The 23,581-nt window shown below is 47.3% G+C and overlaps 1 protein-coding gene across 1 annotated transcript in view; it reads right to left on the bottom strand.

The window, feature by feature from the left end:
- LOC142591446 (cytochrome P450 3A14-like) overlaps positions 1 to 12,221 on the bottom strand; it is a 33,868-nt gene extending 21,647 nt beyond the window's left edge. Inside the window, exons 1-4 of the mRNA XM_075703775.1 lie at positions 12,110 to 12,221; positions 5,256 to 5,352; positions 3,975 to 4,027; positions 2,189 to 2,285 (exon numbers count right to left, since the gene is read on the bottom strand). Coding sequence (XP_075559890.1) covers positions 2,189 to 2,285; positions 3,975 to 4,027; positions 5,256 to 5,352; positions 12,110 to 12,165 — 303 coding nt within the window. The 5' untranslated portion in view covers positions 12,166 to 12,221. The remainder of the gene's footprint in view (positions 1 to 2,188; positions 2,286 to 3,974; positions 4,028 to 5,255; positions 5,353 to 12,109) is intronic.
- Positions 12,222 to 23,581: the final 11,360 nt, after the last annotated feature.

Below are 23,581 nucleotides of genomic sequence, written 5' to 3'. Positions count from 1 at the left end.
AGTACAGCAATACTGTAATTGCTGTGATAGGCAAGTGTAGTGTCACACTATTTCGGACCCTACAAGATCATCCAACGTATTGGCACACAGGAATATGATGTCGTGCCAGACGGCATTTCGCAATCGCAGTGGCTCACGGCCTGAAATAATCTACGTTGCGCGTCTTAAGCCCTTCTACCAACGCTGACTCTGGGACTTTGTTTCTGTGTTTGTTTCTTATTTGTCTTTCCTGCATGTGCTTTAGTTCTTTGCGCTCGTGTTTGTAGCATCGGGACGACGATTTTTAAGAGGAGGGCATTGAAACGTGTACATATTTATCCCGTTCTCTGGGGCTGCATTTCACCTACTAACGGCTTAGAGTCATCGCTCAGCGCAAGACGCGCCTGCGTGATTGATACTTACAGAAATGTTACCGATGGTTCAATGCGCTGGCTGTTGTCACCGCTTGTGCAATGCGATTATATGCGCAACGCGAATTGTGTAGTACTTTCTGGAAGACACGCAGGCAACGGCGATTGCTCTGGAAACTTCGATGACTCATGCATAAAAACTGACGCTCCTGACCGGCAGACCAGATTTTCGAGGATCGGCGACTGTGTTCGCCGCTATCGTTGTTCTTTCGAGTGTAGCCTGCTTTTTGAGCGCACAGGTTCGCCCAACAAAACGGTAGTTTCATCATCCACAGTCTTTCCTCTTTCTTCGCCGCCACTGCCACGTCACAATATATGCGCATGCGTGCTCGCACACACACACACACCCGCACGCACGCACGCACGCACGCACACACCGCGCGCGCATACATAGACGCGTGTACGCACGCATTACTGGCAGCAGCCCTGTTTCGTGTGCTGTAATTTCAGAGCCTACTAAGCATCCGTTATGTCAACGCCTGCTACATTATACCACCAAAAATGATCTATACCAGTCTGTAATATGGCCAGATAACCTGGGGTTTCGGATAGTAATTCTCATAAATGGTCGATACGATAGTTTTTTTTTTCAGGAAAAGTATAAAACAGTCCGTTCTTGGAGGAGCAGGAAGATCTTATTTATAGAAAGACACGGATGCACGGTAGGTTCGTCTGGGCCAGCACAACTAGTCCTGGAACTCGGCGCCTCAGAAAGTAAAAACACGAAGGAACGAAAGAGGCATGAAGGATTATGGCGATAATGGTTAGATTAAAATGAGTGCTGGTAGTTAATGAACCAGCAGTATTTGAGTCACAGTCTTGAGTACCATCCTGCGAAGCGTGGTAATTGTACCATGGCTCTTACTGTTGATGTAGCACATGTCACGCATAGAGCGAAAACGGGGCCAAGGACTCCCCGCCCCTCCCACGCACACAAAATATTTCAAGAATGTTTGTCAGGAGAGCGGCGAAAATCTGTACCCGTTGGGTACACGCCGGGTAGACGCTAAATATGCACGACAGTGTTTCTGGTGCATGGGAAGCGCTGGACATCTGGATTGCTTGGACGTGCACACTGAGGTCCCCACCTCAGTGTGCGAATGCCTCATCAATTCTTATTCTGTGCAACTAAACTTGTGTTGCAGCTTCTCAGTAGGTGGCATGCGAAACCACATTTCGGCGGCTAACCGGTGGTCCTTGCCCACGGATAAGATGCAAAACTCGGCATCATAAACAAGCACAGAGCTTGTATGATCTCTTGAAAGATCACAGAGTACACCGGAGCCATCATGCAAGGCAGCTCTTGCATCGGCGACCACATGTGCGTTGCCTTTCAGACCACAGTGCAATAATGCGAATAATAAGCAAAGGTAGTACAGAATAAATTATCTGACAATAACTAGACATCTGAACGTTCCGCAGTAAATGTTTCGGCGAGGCCTCCTGTCAAGCCCTATGTGTGCGACGGCTTAACTTTGCTAAAGAGCTCCGACAGAAGTGAGTACACTTTTTGAAACGTTCGTAGCCAACTTTCTTGTGCCGTTCCCTTCTTTATATCTTAAATATGAAGGTCTCGTTTCTCAAAGCACGTGTTCCTGTACATTAGTCGACTAATTTTCAATCCTAAGTCCCGACAAGCACACCTTAAAGGAAGGCGAATTCTTAACGGAGAAAATGGCGGACACTGGGATCGCTTTGATATGAACCGATTGGTTTGCAGAAACAGTGTCTTTACAAAGCGCACAACACACAAAAAAGCACCGTGAACGGTTCCTTACCCCACGAGCCGTGAAATTCTGGAAGTTCTTGATGTAAGCGTATTCCAGGAAATCTAGGTCCTTGACTAGGAGAAATGGAACGTCGCCATTGTAGAACCTGTTGGGCACATGGATATGAAGCGACACATTGCTACGGTCACGCGCTGATGAGTATAGTACACCGAGATGTTTATGAGTGTTATATATGCGACATCAGCTTTCTATGTTGCTTTTTTAGGCAAATCGTACAAACTGTAGGTTGCATATTTATTTATTGCATAATGATTGGTTACTTAGTGTGGCCACAATAAAAACAAGAAGATAATCCTACTGGGAGCGTTGTTTGAGACTCCTAATTCTTATTACCAAAACGAAATCAAAATTGATACAAACCGCACACACTGCCGCCACTAACGCTAAGTTCTGGTGAATTCTGTAGTCAACTTGTCCGTTTCACAGCATTACTTGCAGTAATTTAAGACGCTCTGCTGGATAGGGTGTATATTAGTTTGAAACCTATTGACTTGCCTGAAAAAGACCTCAGTGATATTAACCATCCCTAGAGATCGGTCCGAGGGATGCACACAAATTGTTGGAACTCACAGTTTTGTTGTGTTTTTTCTGACATAGTTTTCTTTTTTTGCTGTTCCGCATAATTTTCTTATTTCTCCTGCATCTCAGAGCACGTGCAAGGTCAATGTTAACTCAAGTAGCGACGTCAGTGCGGTAAGATGCATTTGCTTCTTCAACATAAAGAGTGGCTCAGAAAATGTGCTCGAAATGTTCAAAAAATGTCATGTTGACCTAATAATGCCCTTTTTTAGGGGTGTTGGGAGCTTGGTTCAGCGGAGGCAAGTACTACACGTTTTGATAGGCTGAGAATGGAGTCGACTGGCGTTATTCAAAAGTAAAAGCAGGTTTGCCGAGTGGCTGTGGTGGCGCCCCCGTCGGGCAAGGAGGGGGAAATGGCCCCCACGTCAAGGCACGGTGAGACGAGCAAAGGGTAATGACACCCACGGCGCCGCAAACTGGATTTACAAGGAGCTGGGACATCGAAGTGACGAACGGTCCCACAGCGTCAGAAACATTAAAATGACGCCAGGAAGCAATCAGACGAATAATTATAGCTATCAGACTAAGCAATATATAAAAACAATACCAAGACTCTTAAGGTCGTCGTCCTAAAAACTAACAACCGCTTCAGTGCTATAAGTTAACGTTGCTAAATATATGAACAGCAGTACATTCCAGATAATGTTAGCAAGAAATTCGAAACTGTAATGCCGAAGAGCAGAACTTTATTGCCCCGTGCAGTAATTTGTGAGAGATGTAGGTGTTTCTGCGTCACTGTCAGGTGAGCGTTAACGAGCACCTTTATGGAGCCATGCATGATGAAACAAGGAAATGCCATGTGCTCATTTTACAGCTGTTGTAATACCATTCTCAAGTCGAAGGAATGCTGGGAGATATGAGAGTGAACGTGCGCTATCAGGACACCAATGATACCGGGCTATAGAGAAACTAGTTATTGTCATAAGGTCAAAACCACAGTATTGCTTTGCACCAGAATAATAATCGGCATATGCGACGTTCCCTGCTAAGCAAACACTTCTCCTGCTGGTTTCAAGTTGATCTTGTTTCGACTAAGCCGACTTCATCGACTGCCCAAGTACTTTCTATACCTGATCCTTTCGTGCTACATTCTGCAGCATGAGACCGACTAAATTTTCCCGTCAGTTGGTGCCCATTAACCTGCTATGGGACACCAGCTGTTAGCTGTTCTATGCGATACACGGTGAAACCTTACCCGCAGATGTCGCCGTATTCCTTGCACCATTTATCGAATGCTTTGTGCAGTCCCTGTTAGGAACAAAAAAGACGTCGCATGCACTGTAAATAAATACAATTTCTTTGACCCCACAAAGAGCAACGTATCACGTTTTGCTACGGCGTTTCATACTTCAAATATTAAGGGCCTGTATTTACAAAAAGCTCCGGCGGTTGAGCTTGCCTTGAAGAAATCTGGCGCTCGACATATTATAAGCGAGGGCAACCGGCCAGTGTCAAATATCACATACGAATGGAAACCTTTGTGAATGGGTCCCTTTGATATAAGCGCGAATAACTAAACGGTATTTTCCGTAGAAGCGCTCCCAATACGCTGGATCTACCTTCCCCTGCACCCCCCTCCCCAGTTTAGGTTATCGTTAAACACAATTAACTACTCCAAAGCTATTTTTTGTGTTATTATTTCATTGTTTTTGTAGCATGTACAATCCATGGGCTTAAGTAAAGCTCAGCAAGTTATTCCAATTTTTCCTCATGGTGAACGGCGGGCATTCCGGGGTTACACGGAATCCAACGTGCGACCAATTCTCGGTAAGTTTTCAGCAGGATCTCATTCGTCATTGGCGAGCCCTATTTCACTCAAAGAGTGGAAATGTGATTTGCCAGATTGGTGGCATTTAAGGCAGAACAATACAAAGGTTACGAGAGATGTCGTCACGGGGGGGGGGGGGGGTTCCGAATTTGTATGGACAATCTGGGTTTCTACAACGTGAATTAAAAGCAGAGAGCATGGAAAATTTTGCACTCCGCCTTAGTCATAATGCTGCCAATGGAAACAGGAATCGCTGCCAGAAATGTCGTTACCAGTACCATCGCCGCTAGGATGGACGATATGTGTTTGATGTGGTTACCGAAGAGACCAAACACAGCATGGTCCTCCAAAACAAGAAGGCACAGTCCTTGTGGACTTCGCCTTCCTCAAAGAGGCACCGACTCCAGGCCGCGCCTTGTTTAGATATTATCCTCATCCTTGCCTGTTTCAAAGCTGAAACTCATAGCGCTTTACAAATATATCCTCCACCCCATTGCAGGGTAGCAAACAGAAAACTAACCTCTGGTTAACCTCTCCGCATTTCCTTTCTCTATCTCTCTTTCTAATGACTCATCAGAGTAGACGCAGAAGGTCAAGGGTGTGAGAAAACGGGAATCTGCAGGAGGCAAGAATGGGGGGCTTTATTTTGTGTTAATTAGCTCTTCTTCGTGGATACTGACAACGTATGCATAGTGGCAAAGTGCTTACCAAGGAATGGTACTCCCACAGATTTCCCCACAATAGATTGGGCTCTGGTCCGGGAATGCCAAGTTCCTTGAAATAGGAAAACTTCTTTTTCCGCCACCTGTTCGGACAACGAATCAATGAATGAAAATGCATTTGAGAAAGTAGAGCTCATGAAAGACAAGGGCGCGGAGAATACTTATTCTTGCTCGCTAATTTGAATGCTCATGCAGTGCAAACACGGCAATATTCTGTGTGGTATTTCCCAATCGGCATTTTTAGATCACAAGGAGAACACAGGGCGATTTGGCCCGTTTAGGTGCATCATCCGATGAGGCAAACTTTAGCTGCATTAGCAATCGCTATATAAAGGTAGTCAATTGAAACTTTCATTAGTGAATCACTATTGAACAAATATAGAAATTAATAAATTAAAGCCAAGCAATAGTAAAGCCAAAATGCGTAATGGAAATTCAACGACTACTTTCGAGATATCCGCCCTTAACATGTGCTGCGAAATACACTGGCATACTTGTTAATAGTTTTTCGATAGTCTTTCTTTAGCTTTAGTTGTGCCCATTTTATAATTTCTTAAAACAGATACGAATTCTCTGTCACTAGGCTTAAATATCGCATTTCAACATACGTTGTTAAGTGAATAAATGAAAGGCAACTACTCAAATTTTTTTATTAGCATCCTGGATATCTCAATCGAGATGCAAATAACGTCCACCTATTTCACAAACCCAACTGAAAAGGTGGGACATATACATGAAATTACAAAGAAAATCTATTCCCAATTTCTCAAACAGATAGCTTCGAATTGAAGATCAGTTATGCAGACTGGGCACACTATGGTAATCAGTAATATTTGCGAAGCATTTTTTATGTAGCTGCATAAGCGTCATTGATTGAGGGTGCACAAAAATTTACCAGAACGTGGAATATGTTTGCGCAGTGAGGGAAATTGGTTGTATGACAACAGCAGCAAGGCGACGGCGACGACAATAGCTTGATGATGTGTTTGTTTATTGTACTCTGACCAAAAAAAAAAAACAAGAACACTACGGCCTGACTACTTCGTTACTACCTTCGCTGAGCTCAAAGTAGGGTACTGGGTGAACTGGCCGAATCCCTGAGGCGGTCGGAAGTCACATTATTTTAGCAGTTTTTGACATTATCCATTTGGAAATCTCTTGAACTTCGCCACAATGCATCTGGTGTTCTAATTTGATTGAAGATGGTGATAGACAAGGACAGGCAGACAGACAAACAAACAAACAAACAAACAAACAAACAAACAAACAAACAAACAGACAGACAGACAGACAGACAGACAGACAGACAGACAGACAGACAGACAGACAGACAGACAGACAGACAGACTGACAGAGCTTGTGAAGTACGTAGCCTAGCTTGTTGCCGGCATTGCCACGGACGCCATGCTTCGAATGTAGCAATGAACAGCAGTGGAAGAGCATCATAAAACAAGGACGAAAGCCGTAGCTGTGCTGTAGACCGAGCTGTTACGCTTTACCGTGCTTTAGGCAAGGTAGTGCCTGACGGTTTGCTGCAAGTCTATAGACTGCGCTTCATTTTCTTCAGTATCATACTGCACGACATTCGTGGGGTCCAATGTCCATCAAAACGTTACTGAAACTGTTTTTCATTTATATATTGTTACGTGTAGAAAGACACAGATGAAAGAGGCTATTTACAGGCTATTTACACTGGAGCCAGACAGCCAGGCCGACACTCGCCCGCGCCAGGACACAGACCAACTTCATCGTCGTTCTAGCGGCGGCTCGTCTCTTGAGTATCTTCCGATAATATCGTAATACTACCCCTCCGGTGGCAAAAGCGCCGTCACGGTGATGTTAAATATCCAAGGCGCTTCGAGAGTTGTAGGGCTTGAGTCGGGCGACGTGGACAATGTCACTGGTTGTAACTGCGGAGGACGTAGTGGGCGTGGCCAGAACGATTCCATAGGTGACATCGGTCACTTGGCGGAGCACGCGATATGGGCCTGCATAAGAGGAAAGCAGTTTCTCACAAAGGCCAACTTTATGCGATGGTGACCAAAGCAACACGAGGGTGCCATGCACAAAATGTACATCACGGTGACGGAGGTCGTAGCGTTGCTTCTGTTTGTCTTGCGACACTTGAAGACGAACGCTTGCAAGTTGGCGAGCATGGTCAGCACGGGCGATTTCATCACGGGCATAAGCGCTAGTTGAAGCTGTGGTGGACAGAATCACAGTGTCTAGTAGTAGCGCCGGTTCTCGGCCATGCAAGAGGTAAAACGGGGAAAAGCCAGCAGTTTCGAGACGGGAACAGTCGTACGCAAAGGTAATGTAAGGTAGAGCCAGGCCCCGTCATGGTGTTCGTCTGAAATGTATTTCGATAGCATGTCTGTAAGAGTGCTGTTCAAACGCTCAGTGATGCCGTTCGTTTGAGTGTGGTAGGAGGTGGTAAATTTATGCTGTATTGAACAGGCACGCATGCTGTTGTCAATGACTTTGGCCAAAAACCTACGGCCACGGTGTGTTAGCAATTGACGCGGAGCACTATGCATCAAAATGATATCATGGAATAGGAAGTCCGCAACATCAGTTGCGCAACTTGTCGTAAGAGCGCGGGTTACGGCGCAGCGGGCCACGTAGTCAGCCGCGACTGCAACCCACTTGTTTCCTGATGTAGATTCCGGAAATGGGAGCCAACACGATGGAAGGGCTCGGCAGGGATGTCGAATGGCTGCAGGTAACCAGCGGGGAGCTGGGAAGGCTTCTTGCGTCATTGGCAAAGTTCACAAGCGGCGACGTAACGTCGTACGGAACGGGCAAGGCCTGGTCAGATAAAACGGCGGTGTACGCGGTCATAGGTTCTAGATACGCCGAGGTGTCCTGCCGCTGGTGCGTCGTGAAGCTCTTCTAGAACGGTTGAGCGGAGGTGTTTAGTTATGACAAGTAGGAACTCAGAGCCGTCCGGATGAAGGTTACGACGGTACAAAGTACCGTCACGGAGGACGAAGAGGCGGAGAGTGGCATCGGCTGGAGAGTGCTCAAAACGGTCGATGAGTGCTCGGATGTAGGCGTCACGACGTTGCTCGTCGGCGAAATGAAGCAGCTGTGATACAGAGAATACGCAACCAGCACTGGCAATATTGGAGGAGTCAGAGTCGTCATCAGGGTAACGCGACAAGCTGTCAGCGTCTTGATGCAGGCGGCCAGACTTGTAGACTACGGAATATGAAAATTCTTGTAGCCTCAAAGCCCATCGACCAAGCCGGCCTGTAGGATCTTGTAGCGATGAGAGCCAGCAAAGAGCATGATGGTCAGAAAGCTTCATGAATGCTAAGGCTGCGAGTTGGTGTTCCTGATAAAAATTCGACAAAACCGATCTCATGATGACTGTCGACAGTAATGCATTTAGCACTGAGAGTCAGTGTTCGGGGCAAGCTCCACCACTGGAAAAGCTTGCGCCACCATCAGCGTGACGTGGCATGTGGGACCACGTGGAAGCAGCGGCGGCGTCGGCTGCTTCGGAAGAGCCGAAGCGACCTGAAAACGAAAGTTTAAAGTCCCACCTGCGCTGGGGTTCTGATTAAGGGGGGAGGATTTTGCCGCTTCAGGTGTGTGCTTGACAACACTTGAAAGCCCTATAATATGTAGTGGCTGCCTTTGAAGGTGTCCAACATGGACGACTCGGTGCCGTAGTGGCGGACGTATGCAACTGAGCCCGGTGTCAGCCTTCACACGTACCCGCAGCACAATAAGCTGCGTGAAACTTGGATCGCGAAAAAAGCCGCCATCGGCAACAATTCGGGTGTGCAGCAAGCACTTCCGCGAGGAAGATTTCTGATACAGCGTCGGAGCTGCGATGTTGGGTAAGTAGCAGAAAGCGCACACTGAGACACTCACCCGCGCACACTGCCCGGCTAATGACATGATGCTTTGGTCTACAAACTTGCTGAATTTTGATGGAGGCGAAATTCGAAAACACCCGTGTACTTAGATTTAGGTGCACGTTGAAGAACCCCCGGTGGTCGAAATTTGCGGAGTCCCCCACTACGGTGTGCCTCATAATCAGAAAGTGGTTTTGGCAGGTAAAACCCCATAATTAAAAAAAAACTTCCTGGTGCTAGATACAGGCAAGTTCACTGGAAGGGAAAGGGGACGGTAGAAAGCACATTTAAAAGCTATGGCATTTGCTCATGTTTGTGTAGCACCAAACATTGAAATGTACTGGATTAAGAAAAAGAAGCAGCCGGTAATTGCTCACTGAGAAGACCGGTAAAAATACAGTGCGACGTAACTGGAGAAATAATATGGTAACGCCCAATATTTCATAAAAGAAAAGAAAAAGACTGAATCGTCACAACGGGACATCACAAGTCCCGTCGTAGGCACCGAAGTCCCTACAGTTGTAACGAGATTATTATTGAACAGATCTGCTAATGTCCACAACAATGGTTATTTGTGTGCTGTCAAATGCCCATATGCTGCGACCTAAAGGTCTCGGCACGTCGCGAAACATTGTGCGCGGGCGTGCATGCAGACGCGCAGTAGGTCACCGCGATCCCGTGCGATCACTGAATCGAGGCTTCATTCTGCAAAGCTCGATTTCGTCATACAAACAGCCCACTATGAGAGCACATTTCACATAGCTTGCTTTCAGCGACTGCCTACCTTTCACGTAGGAAACCGGTTCGGGGGACTCTATCGCGGTGACTGCGCGCAGTGGGCGTTCACTGCACGTAATCGGTAACCATTCTGTGTTTTCTGTTTGCCCGATGTTATTATTTTGAGAGTAAACAACGTCCTCAGTTTTGAGAGTACGTACAGAAGCGCCCAAGAGGGCTCCTGCGTGATGTTCTTATTGAGCGCCGATAGCCAAACCTATGAGGAGCGCGCCACGTACTCCCTCATACTACGCAAATGAGGCGCTTCCGACAGGTGGTGACTCCGTAAGTCCTCGCCCCCAGTAGCCACACAACATATTGTCATCGTCCAAACGTGGTATGTACGAGGCGTCTACTGCAGCGGGACTCCTCTTTCGCGTTTCTGTAACACTCGGCGCCATCTAGCGATGCCTTCTAGAAGCCCGCGCGTGTGCTCCGAAACGCATGGTGCGCGCGAGCGCGTCACGCCGCAGCCGGGCTCCTCTCCTGCGCTTCTTTCTGGGAACGCTGTGCCATCTAGTGGCACTGCTTAGAAGTCCTCACGTAGCCTCTAAGGCAACTACCGTGGCCTGCGATCCTCTCGCTTGTTGCACACACAGTCGCACATACTCAGTGACTCAAGTTGGCGTTAGTTTCACTGAAAAGCGGTATATACCCAGCACATTTTTGTCGCAGCGAAATAAATCGTCGGGTTGCGCTCCTTGAGGAGCCCGTATGAAGTGCGTTTCATTCCAGCCAGCATTGGAAAAATTTAGAGGATCTATTTGTCAATGTGGAGTGGGAAATTTCCAGTGACACATACCTAGTTACCCAAGTCGACATCAGAAACTTTCGTTGAGGGCGGCACACACAGACTGGCACATGCCCAGTGACCAAAGTTGACATCAAAGAAGTTCTTAGAAGACCGGCCCTAGAGACCGTGACCCAAGTTGGTCTTACGCTTGGTTGACAGATGACCGATGCACTGCCCATTCGACCATGGACTATACCCAATGATCCACGTAGGGAAGAAAACGGTTAGAGACGCAGATAGGTAGACATTTAGACGCAGAAAATTGCGGGAAGTAAAAAATGCATGCGCATTAAAAGTACAAGACAGCGTATATGCCGTCTGACCTGTTCCGCATACATACTCTACAACTATCTAGAGCTCAGTGCAGACACTGAGCTGTGAGCTGTGTGTAATGTTTACTCTTAAGTGACAAAACTAAAGACGGGACATAACCATAAGTGCATATGACGTATTTAGATTCTTGTAGAACGCAGAAGTGCACACACACATTTCAGTGGACGCAGTTTATTGAAAAATTGCGTGCGGGTTATAGTTTACAACGAAATTTATGAAGCAGGTGCTACCACGTAATATGAGCTTGTCGAGGGTTACAAATAAAACGCGACCGTTCTTTTTAATTCTTAGGCCGGAATTCTCATTACAGTGCCACGTCTAGCTAAAGTCCATGTATACACGGCGCTACACACCAGAAATCACTTCTTGAATTCAAACAAAACACAGGCCTTACAGCATTTACATGACTCATAAATATAATTATTTCTTTGACAAGCTTATATTCAAATAAAATAATGGTGCCATTCAGTGATTTCTTGTAGTGTTTCTCGGGAACTATAAGTGGCATACTAAGGGGGATTTAGATTCCGTGCATTTATTTGGACAAATCGTTGCTGTCTCTGCGTCCGCTCAAATTGCACAAAAGTGCTTATGTCATGGCTAGTTTTCACGTATGACCTTTCAGAAACATTGCTGCACTGGGAAATATTTTCTTGCAATGAGTTATGTCGAGTAAAAAGAATTTTGTAAATCTGACTGCTGGAACGATAAGTTAATATTATTGGGAACACGGCCGGTACCTTACATCTGAAAGTGATAACCATAGTTTCTGTATTTCACAGATAGCAAATGTAAGTTATGGTGTGCGATGTCCCAAAACCACAGCGAGACTATGACAGCCCGGCCATTTGCTGTTTGACGCTTTTTTTGGAGTTAGATGGCGCACTAGTATTTTCTTTTCCGCGATCGTGGTCGCTTCCTTTGTAAGTGAAACGCATCACCTAATCCTGAAAACAGCACCAAATCCGTAAGCCGGTGACGCGTGCCTCTGTAGTAAAATTGAAAAAAAGATGAGACGAAAACCTGATAAAATGAAGCATTTATAACTTTCATACAATCGTGGCAGCTTACCGAATGAGAAGTGCCAGCGCAACCACGATGAAGGCTGCGGTGAACCACAGACTCATGTCTGCAGTCTCCTAGCTGGTTGGGATACCGTCCGCTGCTTCAACTGCACACTGCCCCGAATAGGCCCGGAAGTCGCCCTCAGAGGGATTGTCTTCTCTTTATTCGTTCTCTCTGCCACACGACTCATAACAAGCATTTTGACCTTGGTGTCAATGCCGCGAAGATATCGACGCGGCATTCCCGGTGCGGATTATCTGGAGTACCTACAGACAGGGCGCAAGCAAAGGTTACCACTTCAAGTGAGCTGTATTTGACGTCCACATGTTTCGCTGTCGTGGTTCTTGCTGCTTCTTTTCGTCGATAACTGCGGAGTAGAAGCGGCCTAGGTAGGATGTATCTATACTCGGTTTCATACATAGCACTCGACGCTGTGGAAGCTGAGAAAGTAGCCCAGTCACAGAGGTCTAGCACGCTGCGTTTTGCAGATCAGTTGCTTTCTTTATCTGTGACTTCTTCCACTGCAAATTTACCTCACATATGACAACTTCCATTTGTGGACACTGCTTGAAACAATCGTTAAAGGAATACCATGTTTTCCAATATATTGGATTTGTTAAAGAAGTAGCTCCATTTTGAGGCTTCGCTGTGAGGTTTATTGCAACAGGACGCGGGCAAACGGGTTCGCCCAGGCACAACCACCAAGAGAGGGAGAGGGAAGGGAGGAAAGAAAGGCAGAGTGGTTAACCAGACTTTGTCCAGTTGGCTACACTAAACATTGGGAAGTGGATAAGGGAGTGAAAGATAAAGAGAGAAGACACGAGTCTTGATGACACTTTCACATGCAATAAGCCAGGTCCAGCATATCTAAAGTTGGGCACTCAAATCTGTCACCTTCAGGTACAGTAGAATAGCTCGAATGGTTTTCTGGACTGATGAGCTGTGAGGCGAGGCTCCTAACACATGTGCTTCTCTAAATGGCTTATCTTCCAGTCTATAGGTGGAAAGCTTTCACTTTTCAGGAATTAGAGGGGGGGGGGGGGCTGGGGGCTGGGGCCCGACCAGTTTTCCAAGCCCCATGTGTGTGGGTGTATATATATATATATATATATATATATATATATATATATATATATATATATATATATATATATATATATATATATATATATATACCTCGAAGAGTTGTTCGAAGAAGTTGGCCTTATACGAGTATTTACTAGACTTCATCGTAGGAGACCCAGTCCTCTCGCATCACCAAGAATCTGGCGCCTCTCGGTGGTGTAATCTGTCTTCGTGTAATCGTCGTATACTTCGTAATCACTAGTACTGCTTCGACTATCCGGAGAAACTGCAGGCTCTCTCTCTTTTCCTTGTTTTTTATTGTGAGTTGGAGTATAAGCACTGTTGCGCATGACTACGGTTGATTCTGATTTCCGGTGTATCCGGCTTGGCCTCATTTCGGTTATTGAGTGAATTATTAATTTTAATACTTGTTTTGAAAACATATGTACATTTAACAGAAAAGGGAAAGCGAGGAGCTGGTAGAAAACTGGCACCGGAAGGGGAACAACGCCTGCCTGCTCTTCAGAAGGAAGGCGACAGCAGCGCAGAAATGAAAGATAGGAAGGAGGGGAGGAAAGAGGAAAGAAAGAGCAACATGACAAATCGAAAAGAATAAAGCAGAATACGCTGTGCAGATCACACGCGGTAAGGCCAGACACTGAAGGTCACACTACTACAGAATGTTAAATAGAAGAAAAGGTGTCTGCGCTGCAAACGTGAGCCTTAATCAATTCTACAAAAAAAGTAGAGCGCGATAAGCCTGTTCGCGTCGAGACGCTCAACCGCTGGGATTCAAACATTCGTCGAGTGCCGTACACCGCAGGCCAAGGAGGCGATAGTCCCTCACTAGCAACACGCTCTGTGCACGGAAAGTGGGACACTCCATTGTTAGGTGCTGAAGTGTCTCGCAGCAGCCGCAAGACGTGCACGATGGACAGACCACATGTCCTTCTATGTGTAAACGTCGGCACGCGTTCACTCAGCCAACCCTCAGCTTGAGCAGTTGCACTCTAGCGCGACAAGGCAAGCCTCGACCGCGATTACACAGGGTGTCCCATCTATAATGCAACAAGTCTTTAAAGAAAGAGCCACTGCGTTACTCGATGAAAACCTAGTGCGTATTGTTTTCAGTACAGTGGACTAGCCGCCAGTAATTCTTTCTTTGCTGAGATTCATTCAGGTAAATGTAATTAACTATCTAACTCGAGAAGTACTGTGCTAGTTAGAAAAGTGTCCATGAGGCACCTGTAGGCACCCACAAATGACATATAACTGTGGTGTTTTTAGGAGCGCACTAATGGCGTACTAATTTTTTCCGGCTGGTTAAGAAGCCCCATGAAACATCAAAAATATCATGTTACTGCGCTTTCATTCACATCATAAAGCAGCGCCCTCAGATAAGCTGAATGAAAGAAATTGACTTGGCTGTCTCAAACCCGAACAGGCAGTTCATCACCTTGATAATGCCACGGAAGGAGCACCAACAGCAGGTCTCGCGGCTTTGCAGCTATTCCTCCCTGTCATTCCTATGTCACACTTATTTATCCGTCTCTTAAGGCCGACCGATCACATTACTGACAAAAGCCCCTCAATAACGCAGCCCAGGCGCAGCTCTGTACACGCACAAATGCGAAAATCAATGGTAGAGGCAAAGAATGTTTCAAAATTCCGGCTCTGCTCGCACCGCATCGAAAGAGTGCGCGCGAAGCTATGTTTGGCGCCAGAAACTTGCTTCGGGCCAAAGACAAATTAAAGTGACGGTTTCATTTTTCATGAGAGTGTATACGCGCTGCAAAAACAGGATCGTGACGAACAATTAAAGCGAAATAAACAGGCCGGGAAGCGACCCTTGGGTAGAGAAAAGGCAAAACGGATGCGTTCAAGAAAGTAAATGTATCACTTCTAATTGAGCCAAATTGGCAATCCGCCCGTCTGCACAAAAAACATTAGAAAAATAAAACCAGCCGAATTCAGTGTGCCGTTATTATGTGAATTTGTAAGCGCCATTGTACACCAGCTGCTGCCGAGAGGACGTGTTTGAATCGGTGTCCTTCTGCAGCTACGCAATACTCAGTCCGCTTTATCACGTCTTTAGCGGCTTGATGACCGAGGCTGGAATTCTATGGCAAGCATCAGTTATACTTGCCTTGAGCTCATCTGACGTCATCCTCTCGATCAACTAAATGCGATGTTTCACGTAACCCAAAAGAAAGAAATCGAGTGGAGACAGGTCAGGTGACCTAGCCGGCCAATTAACAGGCCCGTGTCTTGCAATCCGCTGCGCATGAAAAGTTGCATCCAGCCAGTTTCGTGCTCGGCTACTGCTGTGTTCCGGCGACCCAGTCTTGCTGATGCCACATAAGTGGAAGACGTGACAGTGGGAAAAAAGTGACAAGAAAAGACTACTGACAGCGCAGCGTATGAGGAGTTTTCATGTTAAGCAGCTAAGTCAACCCCAATAAATTGTTTTGGAATGACAATATTGTACTCCGGGCAAGGACAACAAATTTGACATACTAAAATGCCTTACATTCAAATGAAACAAGGTTGGTCAGAGTTAAGAAATTTTCAAGCAAACATTTTTGGGCGTACGCGTTTTCTGCAACATTATACTGGTGTACGGGGTGTCCCAGCTAACTTTAGCCATAGTTTGAAATAAAGTAAAGCCAGTTCCACGCCGTGAAAGGTGTCAATACAGCAAAGCAGGCGGTCGTTTTCTCAAGTTTGAACTCGTGTTTAGCGCTATTTTCATGAAAGTCTTTTGACTCGTTGTCGTCGTTTTGCTACATTCGAGCTTCGGTTACGGATTGCGCCCACTCTTTACTTGCGTGAGGTTGTGATTGAAGCACAGTCTATCACACACCTTACAGCGGTGATCGCACTCACGGTCGAGGAATTCGCTCTTGAACCGTCCATTGGAACCCTCCGTGGGAGGAATCCCTCAGCGTCGACGTCTCTGCTCGGCCTCCTACTCTCGAAATTAGCGGTTAGCTTGCCTCTGCTGGCGCTTGGCTTGGATTGCCTTCTCTTGAAAGTGGGGGTTGGCTAGCCCCCACTTTCAAGAGGCTAGCCTCCACAGGCGCTTGGCTTACACTTCCAGTTCTCGATCCTCGGCGCAAGCGGCTTCCCTCCGCTGGCGCTTTGCTTGCACTTCTCGCTCTCGAAGCTCGGGATTAGCACAACGTCGGCGCTGCCACTCTCGCCGAGCGAAATCCATGGGGCGAAAGGCATCGCGCCGGCGAAACATCTGTTCCTATACCCCTCTCCAGCACGCGCTCTGCCCCCCTGCCTGACACCGGACGGCGAATGGTAGACTTAGAACAGCTCCGCTTTTAATGTGCAAATGGCATATAGCCGGACAGAACAAAGGCAACGTTGTTTACCATCGCTTTGAGGTACCCAAAATATATTTTTTTCATTCCGCCTAAATAGATAATTAGACAAATAATTAATCAATTTCTCAAATATTTTAGTTAGATGAAAAGTGTCAAAGAGAAAATTGTAGAGCGACATGAAAAATTCCCGATACAACTTTCTGTTGCTCAGTACGTGCTACATAGAAGTGTTTTTCCGAGCGTGAAAGAAGCCCGCAAATGCACTCAAAATCGCCGGGCGACTGGCCGCTCGAGGCACCTTGCGTGTATTGACGGGATTCTTTCACGTATTAGCGTGAGTGAGTGAGTAATATCGAGTGTTGATTGTCCGATCCGCGCTTGTCCAGTGTGTTTCCTTCTTCGTCCGTTGCCGTTTGCGCGGTTAAATTATGCATTCAAATATCGACCATCAACTAGCCCGTCTTTCTCTGTTACACCCTGTAATATAAGAAATTGAAGAACGCCTCGAAGTGTCTGAAGATACAAATGGAAAGTATCATATCGGATACAATACTTGCGGCAGTATCTCAAATACTTGTTGCCCCAGTATCTTGTGTCGTATCATGATACAATTGCAAAGTATCTTGTCCAGTCGTGGAACTCATCAGCATATATGGAAAGGTTGACTTTATGTGGTAGAACCTCAGCAAGTTCAATGATTGCGATGTTGAGCAAAGTGCGTCTGAGAAGACCACCTTGCAATGCCGCTTAGGTATAGGCCATTCTCTTTTGCTCCGATATCCCTCTGCACAAACAAAAGTTATCCTGGTGGCATAAAGTGAAGGCACCACAAGCGAATCATACTACGGCTTGATGCGTCCGACGATGACAAGTTCGCAGCGATGGTGCAGGTCTGCTGACGGTGCGAGTGACTCAATGTGGTAATTAACGGAGGACGTTTACTCTAAAACGTGGTAGGGCCCATAACATTTAGCGACACATTTAGTGGCAAGGCCGGCTTTGGCAGCGAGTACCCTAAGCGCAACCAAAGAGCGAGAGAAAGGAGAACGTATACGGAACAGTCGCCAGACAGACGGCTTCTTCGGTGCGTTGGATATAGGCGGTAATGTCGAGGTTCTCTTTGTGTCGTCGAGGGCCGTCATACGGCTCCTGCCGTAAACCAGCTTGAACGGCGGCATCTCCGTTATTTTCTGCACCGCCGCGTTGTAAGCGAAGGTTACGACAGGACAGCATGCCACGTCTTGTGTTGGACGTCGACGGTCATTACAAGCATGTCGGCCTTCAGGGTCTTGGTATGACTTCGTCTGCTGGTGGTAGGAAGTTGTCGTCCCATGGCTTTTCCGGCTGTATTGCAATATGGTTAGGGTGAGCTCTGCAGTGAAGGCCATTCCTTTGTCGGTGATGAGGCGTTCTGGGGCACCATGTCGCAGTAGGATTTTCTGGACGAAGAATTCAGCGACTTCGGCCGCACTACCTCTAGGCGGAGCTATCGTTTTGGGCAGCCGGTAAGTTAGCCGGTTGCCACGACGATCCAATTGTTTCCAGATGTTTACGTCGGAAAGGGCGCCAACAGATCCATCCAGATCTGCTGAAATGGTCGGCAAGGAGGTTCAATCGGCTGTAATAATCCCGCCGACATATCGTGGCGTAACGCGCGACGTCTGTGGTCAGTCGCGGCCAATAGTACTTGTATTCTTGCAAGCAGAGGGGAAAACACGCTGTGCCCTGCTGTATTATCATCGTGCAGAGCGCGCAGACCGACGAAGACCTGCAGCGTGCCCGTCAAGAACAGCGGCGTGAATAGAACCAGGAATGTCAGTGCTGGCGGCAGGACACCGCTAAGGCTCACCCTAGGCATTCCCTACCCGGCGACGATGCCAAGCGTGCCCGTGACGAGCGGACAGAACCGCGAGCGTGAGCGCCGGTGGCGGCAAAGCAGTACTGGCGAGATGCAGGCTATAATTGCGTATATATATATATATATATATATATATATATATATATATATATATATATATATATATATATATATATATATATATATATATATATAAAATTGTCATTTTCTAAGAACACATAACAGCTTCGATGGTCGTCCTTCGTCAAACAGTGGAAGGGCCAATGATTATCTTAAGGGATATTGGCACGTATACTTGTTTATCGGGCGACGGCGTTTCACCGTCTAACAAATGTTATCGCTCAGCGCAGGACGCGCCTGCATGTACCGGAAGTCTGTCGAGTGTGATCGATGGTGCCGCTGTCCGTTCTCACCGAACTTTGTGCAGTGTGATTGCATGTATGCGCGGCGCGAATTGCGTAGCACTTCCTGGAAGACACGCGGGCACCATAAATCGCTCTGTAAACTTTGATGACTCCTGTACAAGAGCCGGCGCGCTTGCCCCGCAAATCAGATTTTCGACGATCGCCGAGCGTGTTCGCCGCTATTGTTCTTTGAGTGTAGCCTGTTCTTTTTTAGGGCACAGGTTCGCCCAATAAAACGCAAGTTTCGTCATTCACAGTTTTTCTGCTTTCTTCGCGTTACTGCCACGTGACACTGCCACTGATCCTCGGTAGAAAAAAGCGGGTAAGCTGGCGGCGTTACCGTACACGTCGAGTGGCTTCGGACTGCGGCGTACTTGTGGATGTATCAGTCTCGTAAGAAGGGAACCGGGCCACAGGTGCTAGAAGGTTATCGTCGGCGTTCGAGAAAATAAGGGGAAATCCGGTAGTAACTTGTGGCGCAGTATTTTAGGCAGACGTAACGAAACGAAGAACCAGGTCCCGATAATAATGGTAGGAGGCGACGACATTCATCGAGAGCGTATCGTCGTTAGTCCGCATGCAGTGCTTTGTCATACGATTGCTTTGTGAATGGTGCGCTGTATTGGTATAGTGGGCGATTCGGCATTCACCAAGTACGGCCTGCAGGGCCTTCAAGTGCAGAATGTGCGGCGGCTTCCATCTCTCAGCAGTCGCCAAGGCGGAGAATAAGATAGCCTAAGACGAATGGTGTAACGTCAGAGCCAGTGGCAGATGGTAGAACAGCTTTTATCAGCCTAGTGGGTCAAGTGTTCCACAGTGGCGATAATTCAGTGGTTACCAGCTCGAGTGGATGAGAGTAGATGAGTCTTTGGTATATTCCGATTCAAAGACGATAACAGGGTTGTGACTGGCAAGTTTTGTTTTGTTTTCCGGGTGATGGGGCCGGTCAAGCTGTGAAACGCAGTTTTTTTCCCATCACACCAAGCCATGTAAATGTGTACTCTTATGCACTTGCCATGCGGTTGGATGAACTCAAAATCAAGTAACGTACTTTGACGGATAGACATGTCCAGGAGGTGATTTTCGGCGTTGGCATTGTGCACATGAGCGAATTAGCTTGCGCACGTAGTTAACATACCACGCCAATGAAATAGCAGGTGCGGCAGATTGTAAGTCTTGAAGAGGCCGGCATGTGCTCACTGTGGATCAGCGTGAAAAACGGTGCAAATATAGGCACGAAGGTGGTGGGGTTCGACAAAAGGTCACTTGTGACCGTAGGTGTAGTTCTGATGATTAAAAAAAAGACCATCACGAATGGCGCAGCGGCTGTCCTGGTGGAGGAGAGCGCGAGAGTCTGGACAAGTGGACGGAACAGAAAAAAAAAGGCTGATAAAAGCGCTAATCCAAGGATCTTGTTGCTCCTCCGTATAGCCACGTTAATCAGTGTTGGGGATGAAAGAGTGGGCTAAGCAAAGGAAAGCGAGCACTGTCACGTGATACCGGTGAGCGTGAAAGGGCGTCGACCTCCGTATACTTGCGGCTTGACCAATACAGCGTTGATGTCGTACTCCTGTAGCTTGAAGGCCCAGCGGGCAAGGCAGTCAGATGGATCTTGAGGCTGGGCAGCGAACACGGGGCGTTATGTTCAGTGAAGGCTTCAAAAGGGCGAACGTGCGAATACGGTAGAAATTTTCAAATACCTCAGATAATGCACTGGGTCTATTATACTCGGCTTGGGTGAGAGGGCGGCTCGTGTAGGCGACGATATATTCATAGAACGCCAATTTCCGTGACGTGAGCTCAGTGCCTAGTCCGACGCAGCTGACTTCCGTGCATACGTCGGTGGGGGCAGTGGAATCGAAGTGCCGGAAGATGGGTGGCGAGGTTAGCAGGCGGCGTAATGTCGTGAACACGCCTTTGCAGGCAAGTGACCAAGCCGAAACATTTGTGCCGCCACGACGTTCCGTCATTGGCGCACTTATAATAGGCGAAATTTCCAATAAAACGGTGGAAATATGAGCGCAAGCCGAGACAGCTTCGAAGTTCCTTTAAATTCTTCGGTTTTGAAAAGTCGGTGGCTGCACGAAGCTTGACTGAATCAAGAAGAACGCCATCTCGTGACACAATATAACCAAGATTAGTGAGCTGTCAAGCGTCCAAACGACATTTCTTTAATAGAGTAGGAGTCCCACATCCGTGAGGTATTGCATAAACGTGCTCGAGACGGCTGAGATGCATGTAGAAGTCAGCGGGAAAGAGAACTACGTCACCGAGGTTGCAAATGAACGTGTTTTATTTGAGGCGGCGTAAAATATTGTCACTCAAACTCTCTAAAGTAGCTGGCGCAATGCAGAGGCCGATAAGCATCACGGTAAATTCGTATAATCTGCCGGCAATAGAAAATGATATTTTTGGTTTTTTTACATAGCGCCATAGGGACTTCCTGGTATCCAGATCGTAAGTACAAAGGACAGAAAAAATTGGCAGTGGCTTAGCTCGACTATGTCAGGATAAACGTAGTGAAAGCTAAGGCATAACATGGTTAATCTTGGTTAATCTCGATTGCTAGTCCAGGTTAGTGTGGTTGTCTAGCTATGTTGCGGCGTTTAGCCAGTCGTTCGGCGCGCTGTTCGCGTGTTTACTTGTGATTCGTTTCCTCTTCATCTCGTTCCGATGTCGATTCCAGGCCTCCTCCTGCTTATCAGAATTGTCGCCGTCTATACTGCCGCTTCAACTGTGGTTGCGACGCACGCGAGCTCTCCTTTTCAGTCCTCCGACTGGAGGAAGGAGGAGGAGGAATAAACATTTATTGATGAGGAAAAAAATGGCGGAAGGGAGCGGTGCAGGGTGGGTCCCTACTCCAAGACTCCTGTGGCCATCGCGACCCGCCCAGCTTGGTCCAGGAGGCCCTTCTGGGCCTCGAGGTCAGCGAGAGCGAGGATGGCCTCCCAGGGCTCCCTTAGTAAGGTGAGTACCAAAGGTGAATTAATGGCATGAGGTTTTTTGACGCACTCCCATGTTACGTGAGGCAATGAAGGCCATGACCCGCGCCACGGGCAATAGTTACTGTACAACGTTGGGTTTCTTTTACGGTGTCTACCCAAATGTGGGTTGGTATGTGTAAGTTATCAGGCATGCGATGCAGCTGGCGAAGCGAGCGGAGGCAAGCGCAACGACGAGGAACGCGGTGTGACGTCATACCAAACCGTTGGGGTGGAAAGGGCGCGGCGCTGCGCAGCGGTGGAACACCTGTGTCTCGTAGTGGCTCGGTGCTACTAGTGGCGCATGCGCAGTAGTGACTAGGGAACGAGAGAGAGAGAGAAATATTCGCGGTGAGGCGCGCGTTGTGACGTCATGTGCCTCCTCGGAGCACCGACACCGCGAAATCACAAGTTCGCGGCCAGTAAAGTTCTCGCTTCAAAAATTTACTCCTTGCAAACAGTCGAAGGCGTCGTGGATGTGCGGCAAAGGGTAGAAGTCCTCGCGTGTCATCTTCAAACGTTGGTAGCCGAAGCCAAAGCGTATGAAGCCATTCTTTTTAGTGACAAGTACGACCGGTGACGCCCAGGATCTATTTCAAGGCTGGACGCCGCCGCCTATGTGCATCTAGTTAACCTGGTCGTCAATAACAAGAAGGTAAGGCGCCGAGACACCATATGTGCTTTACCGTAGAAGTGCGAGGCTTCCCGTGTTTATCTGGGGAGAAACGGACAATATGTGACCCAAACTAGATGTACCCCTTCCGAATGAAGCGCGGAACTTTTTAAGGTGTGTGATAAGCTGGTTCTGTTTCGTAGAAGCGTGGTCGTTGATAGAGCGATGGGAAGTGCTTATGAGTGACTGATCAACTATACACGGTTACAAGTGAGCCGATGTGTGCAGAGGTGATAGTATCGGATGCTTCGAAGATGCGAACCCTGCCGACCGAGTGAACGCGGCCGAGGCATTCACGATTAAATAAGACTAAAGGCCACGCAAATGTGTTGCAGGTCGGGCTGCCGTTTAGAGATATCGTCGCTAGATTTAGTGACATTTTTGTCCGTTTAGGGACAAAATTTTCTATTCAGCCATCGGCGAGTAGTTTTACCGTCGTGAGAGGGCAGATGTGCACGACGTTAATGAAATGGCAGCTGCCGTGGAAATGGTTAAACGGCTTCGAAGCTAAAAAAAAAGCAAGTTCGTAAATTACTCTCTAGAAGGCGTTTTCTTACCAAAAAAAGTAAAAACGGTGGCCGAAACTGACTGTATACGATGCATTGGCTCGATACGATACGCATGCATACGATGCATCGGAAACCACCACGGTGGTTTCCACTCAGGGAGACCATACGGTGTGTCAAGTTACGCCGAAACGAACAGGTTTCACGCTGTGCTCACAAAGCACTTCTTTTAAACATTTTTTTATGAAACCCTTTAATATGGCTTTTGCCGTTTCAGTGTTGTAGTTTCACACTACGTTCAACAAGTCGGCGATCGCTAGCATGGGGATAAAATAAGTTACCGAGACACAAGGCAATAAATTTTAGGTGGCATTTAGAACCCATAGCAGGTTACTAACAGGACAGATCAACTGCCGAAAGATGTACCTATTGGAACGACTCTGCTCGTTCACGTGAATCCCAACGCACCGCCTCCGTTTCCCACTCCTTTCAGGCAAACCATCGCGTCAAACGCCTTTTTAACGAAGTGCTTGGGACGTCGAAAATCCTTCGTTATACGGGTAACTACGTTGTAAGTATCCCGCAGCCTACTGCTCACAATATACAATGCCAGGCATGTTCAACGAGAGAAAATATTTAACATGCATTCGAGAAAC

This window comes from Dermacentor variabilis, chromosome 8, assembly GCF_050947875.1.
Source record: "Dermacentor variabilis isolate Ectoservices chromosome 8, ASM5094787v1, whole genome shotgun sequence".
In the NCBI taxonomy this organism is placed as follows: domain Eukaryota; kingdom Metazoa; phylum Arthropoda; class Arachnida; order Ixodida; family Ixodidae; genus Dermacentor; species Dermacentor variabilis.
Note: the sequence above shows the minus strand (reverse complement) of the source record. Positions and strands in the feature narration are given on the sequence as shown.